This window comes from Ornithorhynchus anatinus, chromosome X4 (assembly GCF_004115215.2).
Source record: "Ornithorhynchus anatinus isolate Pmale09 chromosome X4, mOrnAna1.pri.v4, whole genome shotgun sequence".
Lineage (NCBI taxonomy): Eukaryota > Metazoa > Chordata > Mammalia > Monotremata > Ornithorhynchidae > Ornithorhynchus > Ornithorhynchus anatinus.
Genome location: NC_041752.1, coordinates 4,962,705 through 4,979,319, shown reverse-complemented (window position 1 = coordinate 4,979,319; position 16,615 = coordinate 4,962,705). Strand labels below are relative to the sequence as shown.

Sequence of the window (16,615 nt, the reverse complement as noted above, 5' to 3'; positions counted from 1 at the left end):
CCGAATGGTGGCCTGACCCTCCGACGGGCTCCGGCGGCGTCTGACCCGGCAAACGCCTCCTGACCGCGGGACCGAACGTTCCCGCTTCCCTGGAGGGCCTCGGCCACGACACGGGGCCCACGTAGCTGGAATGCCGCCGGGGGGGCGGGGGGCCGGGGCTGAACTGGGGGAGGGAAAGAGAGGATGGGCCCCGGGAGAGACGGGGGCGGTGTGGAGCGACGGCGTCATCCCTCAAACCTCCGGCCGGGGCGGGTCGGGGGACGGCCCCTCTCCCTCCACCCTGTGGGTTTCGGGGCGGGCTGGAGGCAGGCCCTGTTCCGGTTTTAAACGCGGTTGGGCCGGGGGCAGGTCCCCTTCCTCGCTGACTTGTGGAGAACTGAGTCACCCACGGGCCCTCCCTGCAGCCGGACGACTTGGGAGCGTCTCGGCTGGCGACGGGCCCCAGAGGGGAGGGGGTGGGGCGGGTCGGCGGCGATGCCTGGCCAACTAAGGGAGGGTACGTGGGTGTGCGTGTCCGTCACTCGCGCACACGTACACACACGTATGTAACCGATGGCGAACAGGTGAAGGGGACCCTCCCCCGCCCAGCCCCCCTCGGGGAGGCCGTGGGGGCGGGGAGTTGGGTTGGCTGCGGGTTGGTGGCCCGGGGAGGTTCCCACAGTGCCGGACCGGGGCAGACTGGTTTTCCACGTTCTCCGGCATCGCCTACTCCCGGGGAGGGGAGGGAAGGGGAGCCAGCCAGGGCCGCGCTTGCCGTCTCTGCCTTAGGGGACGAGATGGGCCGGGCCAGGGAGATCCCAGAGCCCCCGACCCACCCTCTCATTCTGGTCCGGCGTACCCAGGGGACCGCCCCCGCGCCCCCCAGCTCTGCGGCAGCCGCACACCACCTGAACGCAAAACTTTTATTCCCGTCCTCGGCATTCCCGGGAGCCCATCGTCCGCCGCGGCCCGGCCGGGCCTCGGGGAGTCCAGGGTGGATGTGCTCCGGGACGGGCGCGGCCTGGGGTGTCAGCTCCCCCCCCCCCCCCCCACCATCCAAATTCCCACGAGGGCTCAGGGGAGGGGTCTCACAACGGGCTTGTAAGCGGCCAGGATCTCCGCCGTCTGGGGACACGTGTACTTGAACTCCTTGATCTGGAGGGCGTTGGCCAGGTAACGATGCAGCCCCCGCAGCTCGGCGGGGATGGGGGCCTGGCGGAAGTGGTCGCACACCGTCTGCAAGGTGGAGGCAGAGCGTGGTCGGGGTGGGGAGGGTGGGGGTGAGGCGGGCCCTCCCCCCGGCCCCGACGGCACCAGCCCCGGGGCGACCGGACGGCCGGGTCGGGTCTGCCGGTCCCCCCCTCCCGGTGGCCCGCCCTCACGTTGACGATGTGCAGCTTGGGCAGGAGGCTGCAGTCGGCCAGGGTCATCTGGTCACCGTCCAGGAACCGGCGGCGGGACTGGGTGAGCCGGGGCTCCCGCTCCAGTTCGTGCTCCAGTGGGCTACTCAGGTAGCCGTCCAGCTTCAGCAGCGCCCGCAGCAGCATCCTGTGCAACGCTGGGGACGGGAGGGGGCTCCGTTGGGGGCGCTGGGAACCCAGGCCCCCTCTTCTCATTGTCCCCCACCTTCAAAGCCTTTTTGAAGGCCCCTCGCCTCCAAGAGGCCTTCCCAGACCAAGCCCCGCTTTGCCCGCTCCCTTCCGTATCACCTTGACTCGCTCCCTTTGCTCTTCCCCGCCCCACCCCACTAATATTTATTTGTAGTGAACTGTGTCTCCCCCCACCCTAGACCGTAAGCCCGCTGTGGGCAGGGATTGTCACTGTACACTGTGTGCTCTGCACACAGTAAACACAAACACATTTCGACGAACGAACGAGCGGCCTAGAGGATTAAGCTCAGGCCGAGAGTCAGACGGATCTGCGTTCTAATCTCCGCTCCGTCACGTAATGGTGGTGTCCGTTAAGCGCTTACTACGTGCCAAGCGCCGTTCGAAGCGCCGGGGGAGATGCGAGGTCGTCAGGTTGTCCCACACGGGGCGCACAGCCTTCATCCCCATTTTCCAGGTGAGGTAACGGAGGCCCCGAGAAGTGAGGTGACTCGCCCGAAGTCGCAGAGCTGACACGTGGCGGGGCCGGGATTAGAACCCCCGACCGCCGACTCCCAAGCCCGGCCTCTCTCCACTGAGCCACGCCGCTTCTCCCGTCCGCAGCGTGACCTGGGGCGAGTCGCTTCACTTCTCCGGGCCTCAGTGACCTCATCTGGAAAATGGGGATGAAGACCGTGAGCCCCACGTGGGACGGGGCCCGGGTCCAACCCCGTTTGCCTGTCTCCGCCCCAGCCTTTAGAACGGCGCTTGGCGCCTAAAAAGCGATCGCCAAATACCGCGATCATTATTATCGGCGGACCGGCCACCGGGCCTCACCCTCATCCTGGGAGGGCACGGGATTCTTGATGAAGGCCGAGAACTTGTGGAAGACGTCGTTGCCGGCCGTGTTGGACTCCTTGTAGCGGGGCACCAGGCTGGGGAAACTGGAAGGGGGATGTCGGGTCAGGAACACCCCGCGGGGAACCCCACTCTCCCCGGCGCCCGCCCCGGCGGGTGGGGGGCAGGATCCCGGCGGGTCTCACTTGGGCGGTCCCAGCGTCTCCTCCAGGAACTCCTCGATCTGAAGGGTGTCCGTCCGGGCCTCCCCGTCGTAGAGCAGGATGGGCAGCTGGGAGCCTGGGGCGAAGTCCTTCAGTACGTCCAGGGACCTGAGAGGAGAAAGCGGGGGGCCGCGCGGTGGGGGTCGCCCAGGAAGGAGGGGGACAGAGCTCAAGGACGAGGGAGCGGGGTGACCGCGGGACAGAGGGGGAGGAGGGGTGCTCAGAGTGCTCAAGGCAGAGGAGCAGGAGTGCTCGGGGAGAAATGTCCTTAATAATAATTATTATCATTATAGCATTTGTTAAGCGCTTGCTATATGTCCAAGCACTGTTCTAGGTGCCGGGATAATGATAATAATAACGCTATTTGTTAAGCGCTAACTATATACCAAGCATTGTTCTAAGCGCTGGGGTAAGAATAATAACAATCATGGAATTTGTTAAGCGCTTACTATGTGGCAAGCACGGCTCTCAGCGCTGGGGTAATAATTATAATGATTATGGTATCGGTTAGGTGCTTACCGTGTGCCAAGCACTGTTCTAAGCTCCGGTGTAATAATAATAATGGTATTTGTTAAGCGCTTACTATGTGCCAAGCACTGTTCGAAGCGCTGGGGTAATAATGATAATGGTATATGTTAGGTGCTATGTGCCAAGCACTCTTCTAAGCGCTGGGGGAATAATAATAATAATAATAATGGTATTTGTTAAGTGCTTACTATGTGCCAAGCACTGTTCTAAGCATGGAGGTAATAATTATTATTATGGTATTTGTTAAGCGCTTACTATGTGCCAAACACTCTAAGCGCTGGGGGAATAATAATTATAATAATAATGGTATTTGTTACGTGCTTATTGTGTGCCAAGCACTGTTCTAAGCATGGAGGTAATAATAATTATTATGGTATTTGTTAAGTGCTTATTATGTGCCAAGCACTCTAAGCGCTGGGGTAATAATAATAATAATAATAATAATGGTATTTGTTAAGTGCTTACTATGTGCCAAGCACTGTTGTAAGCATGGAGGTAATAATAATTATTATGGTATTTGTTAAGCGCTTACTATGTGCCAAACACTCTTCTAAGCGCTGGGGTAATAATAATAATAATGGTATTTGTTAAGCACTTACTATGTGCCAAGCACTGTTGTAGGCACTGGGGTAGATACAAGGTAATGAGGTTGTCCCACGTGGGGCTCACAGGCTTAATCCCCATTTTCCGGATGAGGGAACTGAGGCCCAGAGAAGTTAAGCGGCTCGCCCAAAGTCACGCAGCCGACAAGGGGCGGAGCCGGGACTAGAACCCACGTCCTCTGACTCCCAAGCCCGGGCTCTTGCCGCTGGGCCACACTGCTTCTCCGTCCTTCTTCTCTGGGTTGGCTAGGAGGGAGGCATCGGGCGCCTGAACGGCACCAGGGCCCGATGGAAGACAATCCCGTCCACCCGGCCCCCATCTCCGGCAGCTTGGGGCAGCCTCACCCCGTCTCCCCGCTGGCCGGGGCTGCCGCGTCCGGCCCCGACTCTGGTTCGGGGAGAGGCCGAGCCCGCGACTCCCCCCGAGCCGGGCGGGGAGAGGGGGACCGCTCACCTCTTGGTGTCCACCGTGGTGAGCGTGAAGGGGACCCCCTTGAGGAGAAGGATCATGAAGAGCCGCTGGCAGAAGGGGCAGTTGCCCACACTCTCTCCGTCCTCGCTGGCCTGGAGAGCAAGAAGTCGGGGGTCGGCGAGGGCGTAGGGGGCCAGCGAGCGCCTGCTGGTGAAATCCCTCTGCCCGGGCCTTGGCATCTCTCCCTGTATTCCCTATCCGGCCCCTGCCGGGGAGCCAGGATGGCCAGGAGGCTGGGCATCTAGTGGCGGCTAGTTGTGGAAGGGAGGGCAAGGGGTTCTTGGGGCCGACGGTCCTTCGGTTAGCTCCGAGGCCTCTCCGCTGGAGGATCATCACCATCACAACAACGGTCGTTTGTTAAGCGCTGACAGTGTGCCAGGCTGGAATGGACATAAGCATGCTATCGTTCCTTCCAGGGCAGTGGCGTGTCAGTTGAGAGCCTGACCTGGCTTGGGACAGGGACCGTGTCTAATTCCCCCATCAATCCATGGCATTTATTGAGCGCTTCCTGTGTGCAGAGCCATGTCCTGAACACTTGGGAGAGTACAACGCAACGGAGGAGGCAGACACGTTCCCTGCCCACAAGGAGCGTACGACTTGTTTTTTATTTAATTTGTTAAGGACTTGGTACTGTACTAAACACTGGGGGAGATGCGAGATGATCGGGTTGGAACAGTCCCTGGCCCACTTGAGGCTCCCAGTCTCAATCCCCATTTTACAGATGAGGTAACTGAGTCATAGAGAGGTTAAGTGACTCGTCCAAGGTTACAGAGCAGAGACGGGATTAGAACCCGGGTCCCCTGACTCTTCGGCCCGCGTTCTTTCCACTGTGCCAAGCTGCTTCCCTGACCACACCGCTTCCCTGTATCGTTTCCCAGCACTTAGCACAGCGGTCTTCATACAAATACCGTAATTATTATCAGTAGTAGTGAGAAATATAGCGTGGCCTAGCGGAAAGAGCCCAGGCCTGGGATTCAGGGGACCCGGATCCTGATCCCGGCAACCACCGCTTGTCTGCTGCGTGACTTTGGGCAAATCGCTTAATAATGGTATTTGTTAAGCCCTGACTCTGCGCAAGGCGCTGTACTAAGCACTGGGGTGAACACAAGCAAATCAGGTTGGACAAAGTCCCTGTCCCCCGTGGGGCTCACGGTCCTAATCCCCATTTTACAGATGGGGGAACTGAGTCACGGAGAATGCAGTGACTTGCCCAAGTTCACACGGCGGACAAGTGGAGGAGGTAGAATTAGAACCCAAGACCTTCTGACTCCCAGGCTAGTGCTCTATCAGTTTCCTCAACTGTAAGATGGGAATTAAATCCCGCCCCCTCCGACTTGGACTGTGAGCCCTACGTGGGCCAGGACCCGAGGCGGACCTGATTAACCTGCATCTACCCCAGTGCTTAGCACACGGTAAGAGCTTAAGAAATACCATTATTATTATTCATTGTCACGAACACGTGCCACAGTGATTATCGAGCCGGGTAGCCGCCCCCTCGGCCCGAGCGCGCCCCTCTCCCTCCCAGTGCCCCCACCCTCCGGAAGTGACTTTGGTTGCCAGGGTTAAGAATAGACTGCCCACCTCTCATTCGTTCATCCATTCAATCGTATTTATTGAGCGCTTACTCTGCGCAGAGCACTGTTCTCTCCCAGGGTCCCCCCTGCCCTAGCTCTCTGACCATCAGCTCGCCGAGTAGTCTGAGCCCTGCTGGGGCAGTAGGGAGGTTTGGGCACGAAGGGCAGGGCTCTGGAGCGTTTATTCAGTGATTCACTCCGTTGGCATCAGGCCGGGGCGACACCCGCACTCGGCGCCTGCAGACAGTCGGGGAGGGCCCACCGCCCCCCACCCTGGAGCGTGTGGGAGTCCTCAGGGCGGGTCTCCTCCCTCACCGGGCCGGACACGGGGCGCAGAGCGGAGAAGAGAAAAGACACGGCTGTAATAATAATAATAATAATAGCTATGGTTCTTGCTAAGCGCCTACTAGGTGGCAAGCACTGTTCTAAACACTGGGGTAAATCCAAGTTAATCAGGTTGGACTCGGTCCCTGCCCCACATTGGACTCACACTTTTAATCTCTTCTCTACAGATGAGGTTAAGGAGGCCCGGATAAATTAAGAGACTTGCCCGAGGTCACGCAGCAGACGAGAAAGTCTGCTGCCTGAAACAAGGCGAGAACTTCAGGCCGGAACCCCTGGGGTCGCTGACCCCTCAGTGAGCCTCCGTCTCCCCAGTGGGCGTGTGGGGGAGGATCCCCCGAGTCTTGGGTCTGCCCACGTGGGCACAGAGACGTGAGCAAATAGCCGCGAAGTGGATCCCCCCGAACTCTTCCGAAACGGTGGGGGCCCTTCCAGGGGTGTCCGTGACCCCCAGCGAGATTCCCGCTGGGATTGGGGTGAGACTGCCGTACCCATAGATCAGCGGGACCTGGGAGTCGGAGGGACCTGGATCCTAATCCCGACTCTGCCCCTTGTCTGCTGGGTGACCTTGGGCAAGTCACTTCACTTCTCTGGGCCTCCGCTACTTCAGCCGTAAAATGGGAATGAAGACTTTGAGCCCCATGTGGGAGAGGGACTGAGTCCAACCCGATTTGCTTGGATCCGCCCCAGCACTTAGAACAGTGTCTGGCACCTAGTAAGCGCTTAAAAAATTCCACAGTTATTATTATCATAAAACAGCCTGGGGCAGGAAAAAGTGAGGTTGGGGTGGGCAACTGAAAGCCAAGAAAGCCCGTAGCCACCGGGGAAGGAAGAAAGAATTGGGGTCCCGGGGAAGGGAAGAACTCTCCCCCTCCGCCCCCGCCCCGATCGGGACCTCCAAACTCCCCCCTCCAATTTGGCTGAGGTGGTGCTTGGCGCTGCCTTTCTCGGCTCGGCCCCCGACCTCCGTCTTCCTTTCTTTGCCCCTTCTCTGCCCTCGCCCACAACAATCAGGTCTAAAGGGAAGCAGAGTCTTCCCAGTCTGCCGGTCCTTGGATATTTTCCGGAGTTGACCCCAGCCAACCTTCCCCGCCCCAGGGCCCCGGGACCTGAACCGGAAAGCTGGGACCCATCGCTGGTCAGGCGCGGATCCCCACTTCACCCTTGGGCCTGACTCGGATGGAAAAGGATTTAACGTGCCGCTACGGAAACTTAGAGGAGTCTCCCCACTCCTCAAAACCTCCAATTTCCTGTTATTGGTTTTAATGTCTGCCTCCCCCTGTAGACTGCAAGCTCCTCATCAGTAGGGGTAACATCTATTTTCGTTTTTATTTTATCTGTGGTACTTGTTAAGCGTTTACTAGGTGGTCGGCACTGTTCTCTGTGCCGTGGTTGAGGCACAGAGAAGTTCAGCGACTTGCCCAAAGTCACACAGCAAGCAAATTCATTCAATACAGAGCACTGTACTAAGCACCTGGAATGTACAATCGGGCAACAGATAGAGGTGATCCCTGCCCCATAGCGGGCTCACGGTCTAAACATTGCAAATGACAGAGGCAGGTTTAGAACCCAGGTCCGCTGACTCTCAGGCCCTTGTTCTTTCCACTGGATTCCGCTGCTTCCCAATGGAGTCACATCTTCCCCCTCTATTATTTATATTATACTTTCCCAAGCTTAGTACAGCGCTCTGCACACAGCGAGCACTCAATAAATAGCATCGACTGACTGATCGGTCGAGTCCAGTGGCTGCCCATCCCTTTCCAGTGGCCCCAGTATTTAAAGCCCTTCTGAAATCACGTCTCCTCCAGGAGGCCTTCCCTGACCCATCCGTCATCTCGCCACTCCATTCCCGCCTCCCCCCCTTCAGCGCTTCCAGGCCACTCCACCACTTGCGTATTCACACCCCTCTGTGGCATTTACGCCCATATCTTTCTCCTCTGTTCCCTCCCCTACTTGTAATTTCTTTTAGTGGTGGTTTCCCTGGATGGATCGTGAGCTCTTTCAGGGAAAAGGACGAGGCCTATCTACCCTCTTATTCTCCCTCAAGTGCTCAGCACATAGCTCTGGACAGAGTTAACGCTCAATAAATACGATTAGATTCTGCCTTGGGGGGCGGGGGGAGGTCCTAACTGTGCTTCCAGTTGGGGTGGGTTGGGGGGAGGCCCTGGGGAGTCCCCAAGAGGTCAAGGAGCAATGGGCAGGGGCGGGGGTCCAGGCTGCTGAGTACAGCCCTCCGTACACAGCGACTGCTCAATAAATACGACCGAATGAATGAAATGCTGAGAAATTCGCCCGAGAATTCAGCGGGCGAAAGGAGCGGACCTAGAGGCAGCAGCCTGATTGTGAGCCCCGCGAGGGACAGGGACTATGTTTCATCCCACCTGGGTATTTTCCGCCTGCCTTCAGTACAGTCTATGCAAGCTGTAAGTGCTTAATAAATACGCCTATTATAACGACTACCCCATCCTCCACTCAGAGCAGCCCTGTGCTTTTCGGCTTGAGACCACCCAACCCTCGCTCTCACCCTTGGGTGGAACTGCAGAAAGGCGGGGGCAGGAATCGGAGTAGGCCATGGCCAGGAGACTGCCAAGGGGCTAATAATAATAATAATACTTACTAAGCACTTATGCCTGCCTACTTGCTTTGTTTTGTTGTCTGTCTCCCCCATCTAGACTGTGAGCCCGTTGTTAGGAAGGGATTGTCTCTATCTGTTGCCAAATTGTACCTTCCAAGCTTCTTAGTACAGTGCTCTGCACACAGTAAGCGCTCAATAAATGAATGAATGAACGCATTTTGTTTCCAAGCCCCACGCTAAGCACCGGGGTAGATACAAGGTAATCAGATTGGACACAGCCCCTGTCCCACGTGCCTAACTCGGAGGGAGTAGAATTGAATCCCCGTTTTGCAGATGAGGAAACCGAGGTACAGAGAAGTGACTTGCCCTTGGGCAAGGGGTGGAGCCAGGATTAGAACTCAGGTCCTCTGACTCCCGGGCCTGGTTCTATCCACTAGGCCACGGTTCTCCTCACTTCTCCTCAAGAGAGACCCTGCTCCCGAGTCAGCTGGTGGGGGAAAGGGCGAGGCAGAGGGAGACAGAGCCAGGACATGGTACTAGACCCAATCAAGTCAATCAGTGGGATTTACTGAGCACTCACTTTGTGCAGAGCACTGTACTAAACGCTTGGGAAAGTCCACCACAAGAGAATCTCTGCCTAAAATGAGCTTAGAGTCTACAGGCTCAGTTGCCGGGGGGTGGGGGAGTCTCAGGTGTGGTCCCAGGGCAGGACACCATCAGCTGGCAAATCTGTGCAGGGTGGGACGTCCCAGCTGCCGGAAGGGATCCCCCTTGACCCCTGGGGTGGGCACACGCTCAGGCTGAAGTTTCCTCCAACCTGTGGAGACCGCTGCCGCTTGGCTGCACGGGATAACTCCCCCCTCCTCTCCTCGTCCTGGCTAAGACGAGAGGCGGGAGCTGGGAGCAGAGGAATTCTAGGATTTTAGACGAGGAGCCCAGTGTGGGCAGGGAACGTGTCTGTTTATTGTTGTATCGCACTCTCCCAAACGCTCAGTACGGCGCTCCGCACGTGATGAGCTCTCAATAAATACGATCGAGTGAACGGATGAATGCGTCCGATCTGCTCATCTTGTCTCCGTCCCAGAACTCGGCCCAGTTCTCGGCCCATAGCAAGCAAAGAATCAATCCCATTGAATAAAAGGCAGAATCAGGGAAAAGCAGGCCGGGGTCCTTCACGGAGGCACGGGCACCGACACCCCAAAGGCCCCCAAGACCCTGCCGGGGAGCGTTGACCAGACAAGGAGAGGAGAGGAAGCGCCAGGGCAGAAGTCGGAGAGAAGGCCCAACTGGAAGGCAGGGAAAGTGTTTATCGTTGTATTGGATGCTCCCAAACGCTTATTACAGTGATCTGCATACAATAAGCGCTGAATAAATACGATTGAATGAATCGTATGAATGAGCCAGGGGGCTAAGGCAGCTGGGCTCAGGCCTGGGAGTGGCCCCGATCGCCTAGCTGGTAGCCAGGCTCCCGGGTGAAGGGTCTGGCGTTCCCTGGGGCTGCCCAGCTGGACCCGGACTCGGGGGCAGGATCGGGGCAGCAGCCGGCGGCCGGTGTAGACGGTTGCCCGGGCGGGCTGCAGGGTGACCCTAGCCCCCATGGTGATCCCGGCCCTTGGACTCTGCATAAGGAAGTTCCGGAAATGACCGGTTCCCCTGTTCCCCATGGCCCTAGTCCTCCCTGGGGTGAGAAGGGGCAGATTTCCCATCTCCTCGCCCCCTCCCCTCCCCCAGAGCCCAGACGAGCCTCAGAGGCTGAGACCCTTCCCGGGGTCAGGGACCAGAAAGTCCACGGACGGCCCCTGCTCACCACCACCGCCGGGCAGCCCTCCCTTGCTGTGCCCGCCTCAGGGCACCGGGTGCTTGGTTTTCAGCTGCCGGTTTGCCACACGGCTGGAGCCGCCAACTCTTTGGTCCCCAATATCTCAACCGGCTCAGGGGCCCCCGAGCTTCCCTCTGTCTGGGGGAGGATGGCTGGCAGGTGGAAGCCGGGCGGAGGGATGCACGGGAATGGTGGATTCTTGGGTCCCTAGACTCACTATTCCCTTCCTCAAGTTCTTCCACTGTCCCCAGAGGCTCTGTCGGGGTCCCCGAAGTCCCCACCCCACTCAGTCTCCCCCCCAGCTTCCCCATCCACTGTTCCTCTGCAACTTTCGGAGCGAGGCTGGAAAATTCAGGCCTGGAGAGCCAGCTTCCTTCCTTCCCAGTACCCTGAGACCCCCATCCCTCTGCCTCAGCTCTCACCCCTGGATATTCCATGTCCCTTGGTGAATGGGGGTCCCCAGATAGAGCTTGGGTTCCTGCAGACCCTTGGCGGGTGAGGCATTTGTTCACATTTACACCACTATGGCCCTGGCTTTATCCCCTCACTCCAGACCCAGCAAGTGGGGGTCTCCTGCCCTCAGCATGTCTCCCCCGCAAACAGCACATCTATCCACGTCCTTATAATAATAATAAAATAATTATCATGGTACTTGTTAAGCTCTTACTATGTGCCAGGCACTGTTCTAAGCAAGTTAGATACAAGTTAACCACCTTGGACACGGTCTCCGTCCCCCACTGGGCTCACACTCAATGCCCATTTTTCACAGATGAGGTAACTGAGGCCAGAGAAGTTAAGTGACCTGCCCAAAGTCACACAGCAGACAAGTGGCGGAGCCGGAATTATGCTCTGTCACTTCCCCCATCTGCAATTTAGTTCAGTGTCCGTCTTCCCCTCCAGACTGTAAGGTCCTTGTAGGCCGAGATGGTGTCTTTCATTCAATAGTATTTCTTGAGCGTTTATTATGTGCAGAGCACTGTACTAAGCGCTTGGATGTGTCTACCAGTTGCACCTCACTGTCTTCTTTCCAGTGCTCTGCACACAGTAATCACTCAGCAAGCTTGTTATAATAATGTTGGTATTTGTTAAGCGCTTACTATGTGCAGAGCACTATTCTAAGCGCTGGGGGAGATACAGGGTCATCAGGTGAGGCTCACAGTTAATCCCCATTTTACAGATGAGGTAACTGAGGCACAGAGAAGTTAAGTGACTTGCCCGCAGTCACACAGCTGACAAGTGGCAGAGCTGGGACTTGAACTCATGACCTCTTGGGCAGTGAAGCTGTCATAGTATTTTACTCTTCCAAGCGCCTAGTACAGTGCTTCGCGCAGTCAGCACTGCGCGAATGAATACCACTGACTGATTGATGGGTTTCCCGTGGAAGGGACCAATTCGGCCTCCGACTCTGCTTCTGTCTGGGCTCGGACCGATCCCCTCCCTGGACTTGTTCTCACAAGTCTGGCCAGCCACCGGCTCCCTCACCTTCCAGCTCGGCGCCCCTTCTCTCCTGCGGGTCCCCCCCCCAACCCCGGTTCTTCCCAATCACCCCGCTTCCCTCTCTGGGCACCGCCTCTTGCAGTGTCGGCCCACCTGGGGGTGGGTAGGAAGGGAGGAAGAGGAGGGTGGGAAATTAACGCCGGGGAGGTCTCTCTGTGGATGTTGGGGAACGCTGGTGGGGCCGGGGGGAGAGTTGCACTGTCTCACTTCTCAGGCTAACTGCCCCCCTTTTTAATTTTAGCCCTGCCCTCAATAACACCCCAGGATCACCCTTCCCCCTCATCCTTCCCCCACCAGCTCCCCAATCTTAGCTCTACCCCCGTGCCCCCCTTTCCTCTTCTTCCACTCCCTTCTGCGTCGCCCTGACTTGCTCCCTCTGTTCACGGGGAAGCAGTGGCAAGCGCCCGGGCTTGGGAGGCAGAGGACGTGGGTTCCAATCCCGGCTCCGCCGCTTGTCTGCTGTGTGACCCTGGGCGAGCCGCTTAACTTCTCTGCACCTCAGTTACCTCAAATGTAAATAATAATAATAATAATAATAATAATGTTGGTATCTGTTAAGCGCTTACTATGTGCAGAGCACTGTTCTAAGCGCTGGGGTAGACACAGGGGAATCAGGTTGTCCCACGTGGGGCTCACAGTCTTAATCCCCATTTTACAGATGAGGGAACTGAGGCACAGAGAAGTGAAGTGACTTGCCCACAGTCACACAGCTGACAAGTGGCAGAGCTGAGATGAAACTGTGGATCGACCTGATTACCTTGTACCTACCCCAGCGCTTAAACCAGGGCTCGGCACACAGTGAGCGCTTAACAGAAGCCATCATTATTATTATTATTCTTATCCCAGCCCCACAGCATTTATGTCCATATCTGTCATTTATTTCTTTCTCTCGATACTTGTCTCCCCACCTTTAGACTGTAAACTTGTTGTGGACAGGGAATGTATCTAATTGTTGTATTGTGCTCTCCCAAGTGCTTAGTACAGTGGTCCGCACATAGCGCTCAATAAATACGCCCGAATGAACCCACGCACATCAACACCCTGCTCCGTGACCCTTCCCCCACTCTGCCCCCCAGTTCATTCATTCCTTCAATCGTATTTATTGAGCACTTACTGTGAGCAGAGCACTCCACTAAGTGCTTGGAAGGTAGTAAGCAACAAAGAGAGACAATCCCTTCCCAACAACGGACTCCCCATTCTTAACCGTACCCCCAAACCCCTTCTTCTGCCCCTCCAGGGCCCAGGAACCTCAGCCCCCACCCCCCACCTGCAGAGACGTTGGCAGAGACCGGAGCTGGAAAAAAGATCAGAATCTCTCCAGGGTTCCTGCTGGCTGGTTTTTCGCTCCAGCCTTCACCCTCCCCCTGCTCTCCACCCACCCCCTGCCCCGGCCCGGACCCCCGACCCCTTCCCCCTCCTCCCGTTTCTCTGGTCCCCAGCCCCCCAAGGCCCCGCACCTTGACAAACAGCTGCAGTTTGGAGTTCTCGGCCATGGTTGCGGCGTGGGAGGGGGTGGGCCGGCCCTTTGAGTGTCTCTTTTTAATCTCCACAGCCCCGCCCCCACCCCTCCCTGCATACCTGAGAGCTGTGTGTGTATGTGTGTCTGCTGTGTCTGTGACTATGAGGGCGGGTGTGTGTGTAAGAGAGAGGTCGACTTCTTGATTTACATCCTTCGACTCCTGTCTCTCTTTCAGCTCACATATTCAACCCATCACTAAATCCTCTCCTTCATTCAATCGCATTTATTGAGCGCTGGCAGAGCACTGTTCTAAGCGCTTAGTACTGTCGGTCCCATCATCACAACAGCACTAAGATCCGCCCTCTCCTCGCCATCCAACCTGCGATCACTTTCATACAATCACTGTCCCACCTGGATGACCGCATCAGCCTTCTTGCGCACCTCCCAGCCTCCTTAGAGAAGCAGCGTGGCTCAGTGGAAAGAGCCCGGGCTTGGGAGTCAGAGGTCCTGAGTTCGAATCCCTGCTCTGCCACTTGTCAGCTGCGTGACTGTGGGCAAGTCGGTTAACTTCTCTGTTACCTCATCTGTCAAATGGGGATTAACCGTGAGTCTCACGTGGGCCAACCCGATTACCCTCTATCTACCCCAGCGCTTAGAACAGTGCTCGGCGTAGAGTAAGCGCTTAACAAATACCAACGTTATTATTATCCTGGCTCTCCCCACGCCAGTCCGTACTCCAGTGGGCTGCCCGGAAGTTTTCTGCAACAAAAATGCTCCAGGACACGTCACCCCGCTCTTCAAAAACCTTCAGATGTTGCCCATCCATCTCCATATCAAACAAAAACTCCTCACCACTGGCTTTAAAGCCGTCCACCACCTCTCTTCCTACCTCTCCTCACTACTTTCCTTCTACAACCCCGCTCACACGCTTTGCTCCACCGTGCCATCCTTCTCCATCTCGCCTGTCGCCGCTGACCCCTAGCCTACATCCTGTCTCTGGCCTGGAAGGCCTTCCCTCTGCAAATCCAACAATGACAATGACTCTCCCCCGCTCAAAGCCTTATTGAGGGCCCATCTCCTCCCAGAGGCCTTCCCTGACTAAGCCCCCCTTTCCTCTTCTCCCACTCCCTTCTGCGTCACCCTAATTCGCTCCCTTTGTTCTTCTCCACTCCCTGCCCCACAGCACTTCTGTCCATATCTGTCATTTATTTATATTGATGTCTGTCTCCCCCGCCTCGACTCTAGACCTTAAGCTCATTGTGGGCAGGGAATGTGTCTGTTTATTGTTGTATTGTCCTCTCCCAAGTGTTGAGTCCGGTGCTCTGCACACAGTAAGAGCTCAATAAAGGTGATTGATTGAACACAATGAACACATGTCTATGCAGGCCTGTGTGTCATTGTAACGATCAATCGGTGGTATTTATTGAGGGCTTACAGTGCTGGCCACTCAACTAAAGGGTGGATGTGATTGTATACTTGTGACTGTTTATGTAACAGTACCTATGTGCTCGGGTCTGTGTTTGTGAATGCAAACGTCTGGGTCTTGGGGAGATTTCTGTTGGAGTCTGTGGGTGTGTTGGTGAGGGGAGTGGGTCAGAGCCTGGTGTCTGGCAGTGCTCTCACAAGGGAAGGAATATAGAACAGAAATACTAGGAAAAAAAGGATTTTATTAATTTTTATTGACGTCTGTCTCCCCGCCTCTCGACTGTGAGCTCATCGTGGACAGGGAAATGTCACTGTCTATTGTCGTATTGTACTTTCCCAAGCGCTTAGTAGAGTGCTCTCTGCACACAGTGAGGGCTCAATAAATACGAATGAATAAATGAAACCCAGCCCCACAGTGCTGATGTACAGATCCTTACGCTCTACCGTACTTCCTCCCATCTGTAATTGTCAGTTCTGCGGCCCGCTCCGTCCCCCCAAGACTGGAAGCTCCTTGAGGACAGGGAATGGGTCTACCCCCTCTGTTGCATTGTCCTCTCCCAAGCCCTTAGTACAGCGCTCCATACAAGCGCTCAGTGAATACGGCTTGTTGATTGGGGGGGTGGGGGCGAGCTGGGGAAGACAGGGGGTGGGAGGGGTTCAAAACTCTGACATTCGGACCCTCCTAGTCCACGCCCAAAGGGGAGCCAAGAGTATTCCGATATCTGTGATTCTAGCTGTAAACTCCTCTAGACTGTAAGCTCTATTTGGGCAGGGAATGTGTCTGTTTATTCTTGTATTGTACTCTCCCAAGTGCTTAGTAATAATAATAATGTTGGTATCTGTTAAGCGCTTACTATGCGCTGAGCACTGTTCTAAGCGCTGGGGTAGATACAGGGTAATGAGGTTGTAGAACAGTGCTTTGCACTCAGTAAGCGCTCAATACGATTAATGAATGAGTGAACTTGTCACTCTGACACATAATAATATTAATAATGGTATTTGTTAAGCGCTTACTCCATCCCTCCGTTCCTGCCACGGGCGGGTGAGATTCCGCATTGCCCCAGCTTCCCCGGCCCCAGATCGCCCCCAGCCCCGGCTCCCTAGCTCCAACTCCCCAGACCCCGTTCCCCCTCCGCTCTAGAAATCGCAGCCCAGCTCCCCCAACCCCAGATCCCCGGCTTCGGCTCCCCAGGCCTGGCTACCGGGGTCCAGGTCCTAGGGCCCAGCTCCCCAATTCTAACTCCCCAGTTCCAGTTCTCCAAGCCCACCTCCCCGGCCCCCCCCGGCCGTAGTTCCCATTCGGCCTGGAAAGAGGCTTGTGGGAGGAGCCCGGCCTGACCAAACTTTGGGCTGGGGTAGTGCCACTTCCAGTCCTCGTCGTCAAGTTTTTATCGTTCTTTTTTTCCCTGTGTCTGCTGCCAGGCCTCCTGGGGGACCTCTTATTCTTAGACCGCCAACCCCTTGGGACTCGGGGTGGTGTCTGTCATTCTGGGGGGCTCCCCCCTGCTTGGTCCAGTGCTCTGCAGGCAGTGGATGCTCACCGAATAAAATTCCTTCGGTTGCTGCTGATTGATCCCATCTGCGGCCCCACCCCCACCCCGGGCCCCGAGCCTGGTGAAACACCCTGGGGGTACAGGGACCCCCGGAAGAGCCCCTTCCCGGTGGGACCCCAACCGCTCCTTTTTCTGTGAACGCA

At 56.5% G+C, this 16,615-nt stretch overlaps 1 protein-coding gene across 1 annotated transcript; it reads right to left on the bottom strand.

The window, feature by feature from the left end:
- Positions 1-666: 666 nt before the first annotated feature.
- On the bottom strand, positions 667-13,541 carry CLIC3 (chloride intracellular channel 3). Its single transcript, XM_029054485.1, has 6 exons — positions 13,493-13,541; positions 4,211-4,320; positions 2,609-2,734; positions 2,403-2,509; positions 1,362-1,537; positions 667-1,215 (listed from the first exon to the last, which is right to left on the bottom strand). Exons 1-6 carry the CDS (start codon positions 13,526-13,528, stop codon positions 1,054-1,056), a joined length of 717 nt encoding a protein of 238 aa, XP_028910318.1. The 5' UTR covers positions 13,529-13,541; the 3' UTR covers positions 667-1,053.
- Positions 13,542-16,615: the final 3,074 nt, after the last annotated feature.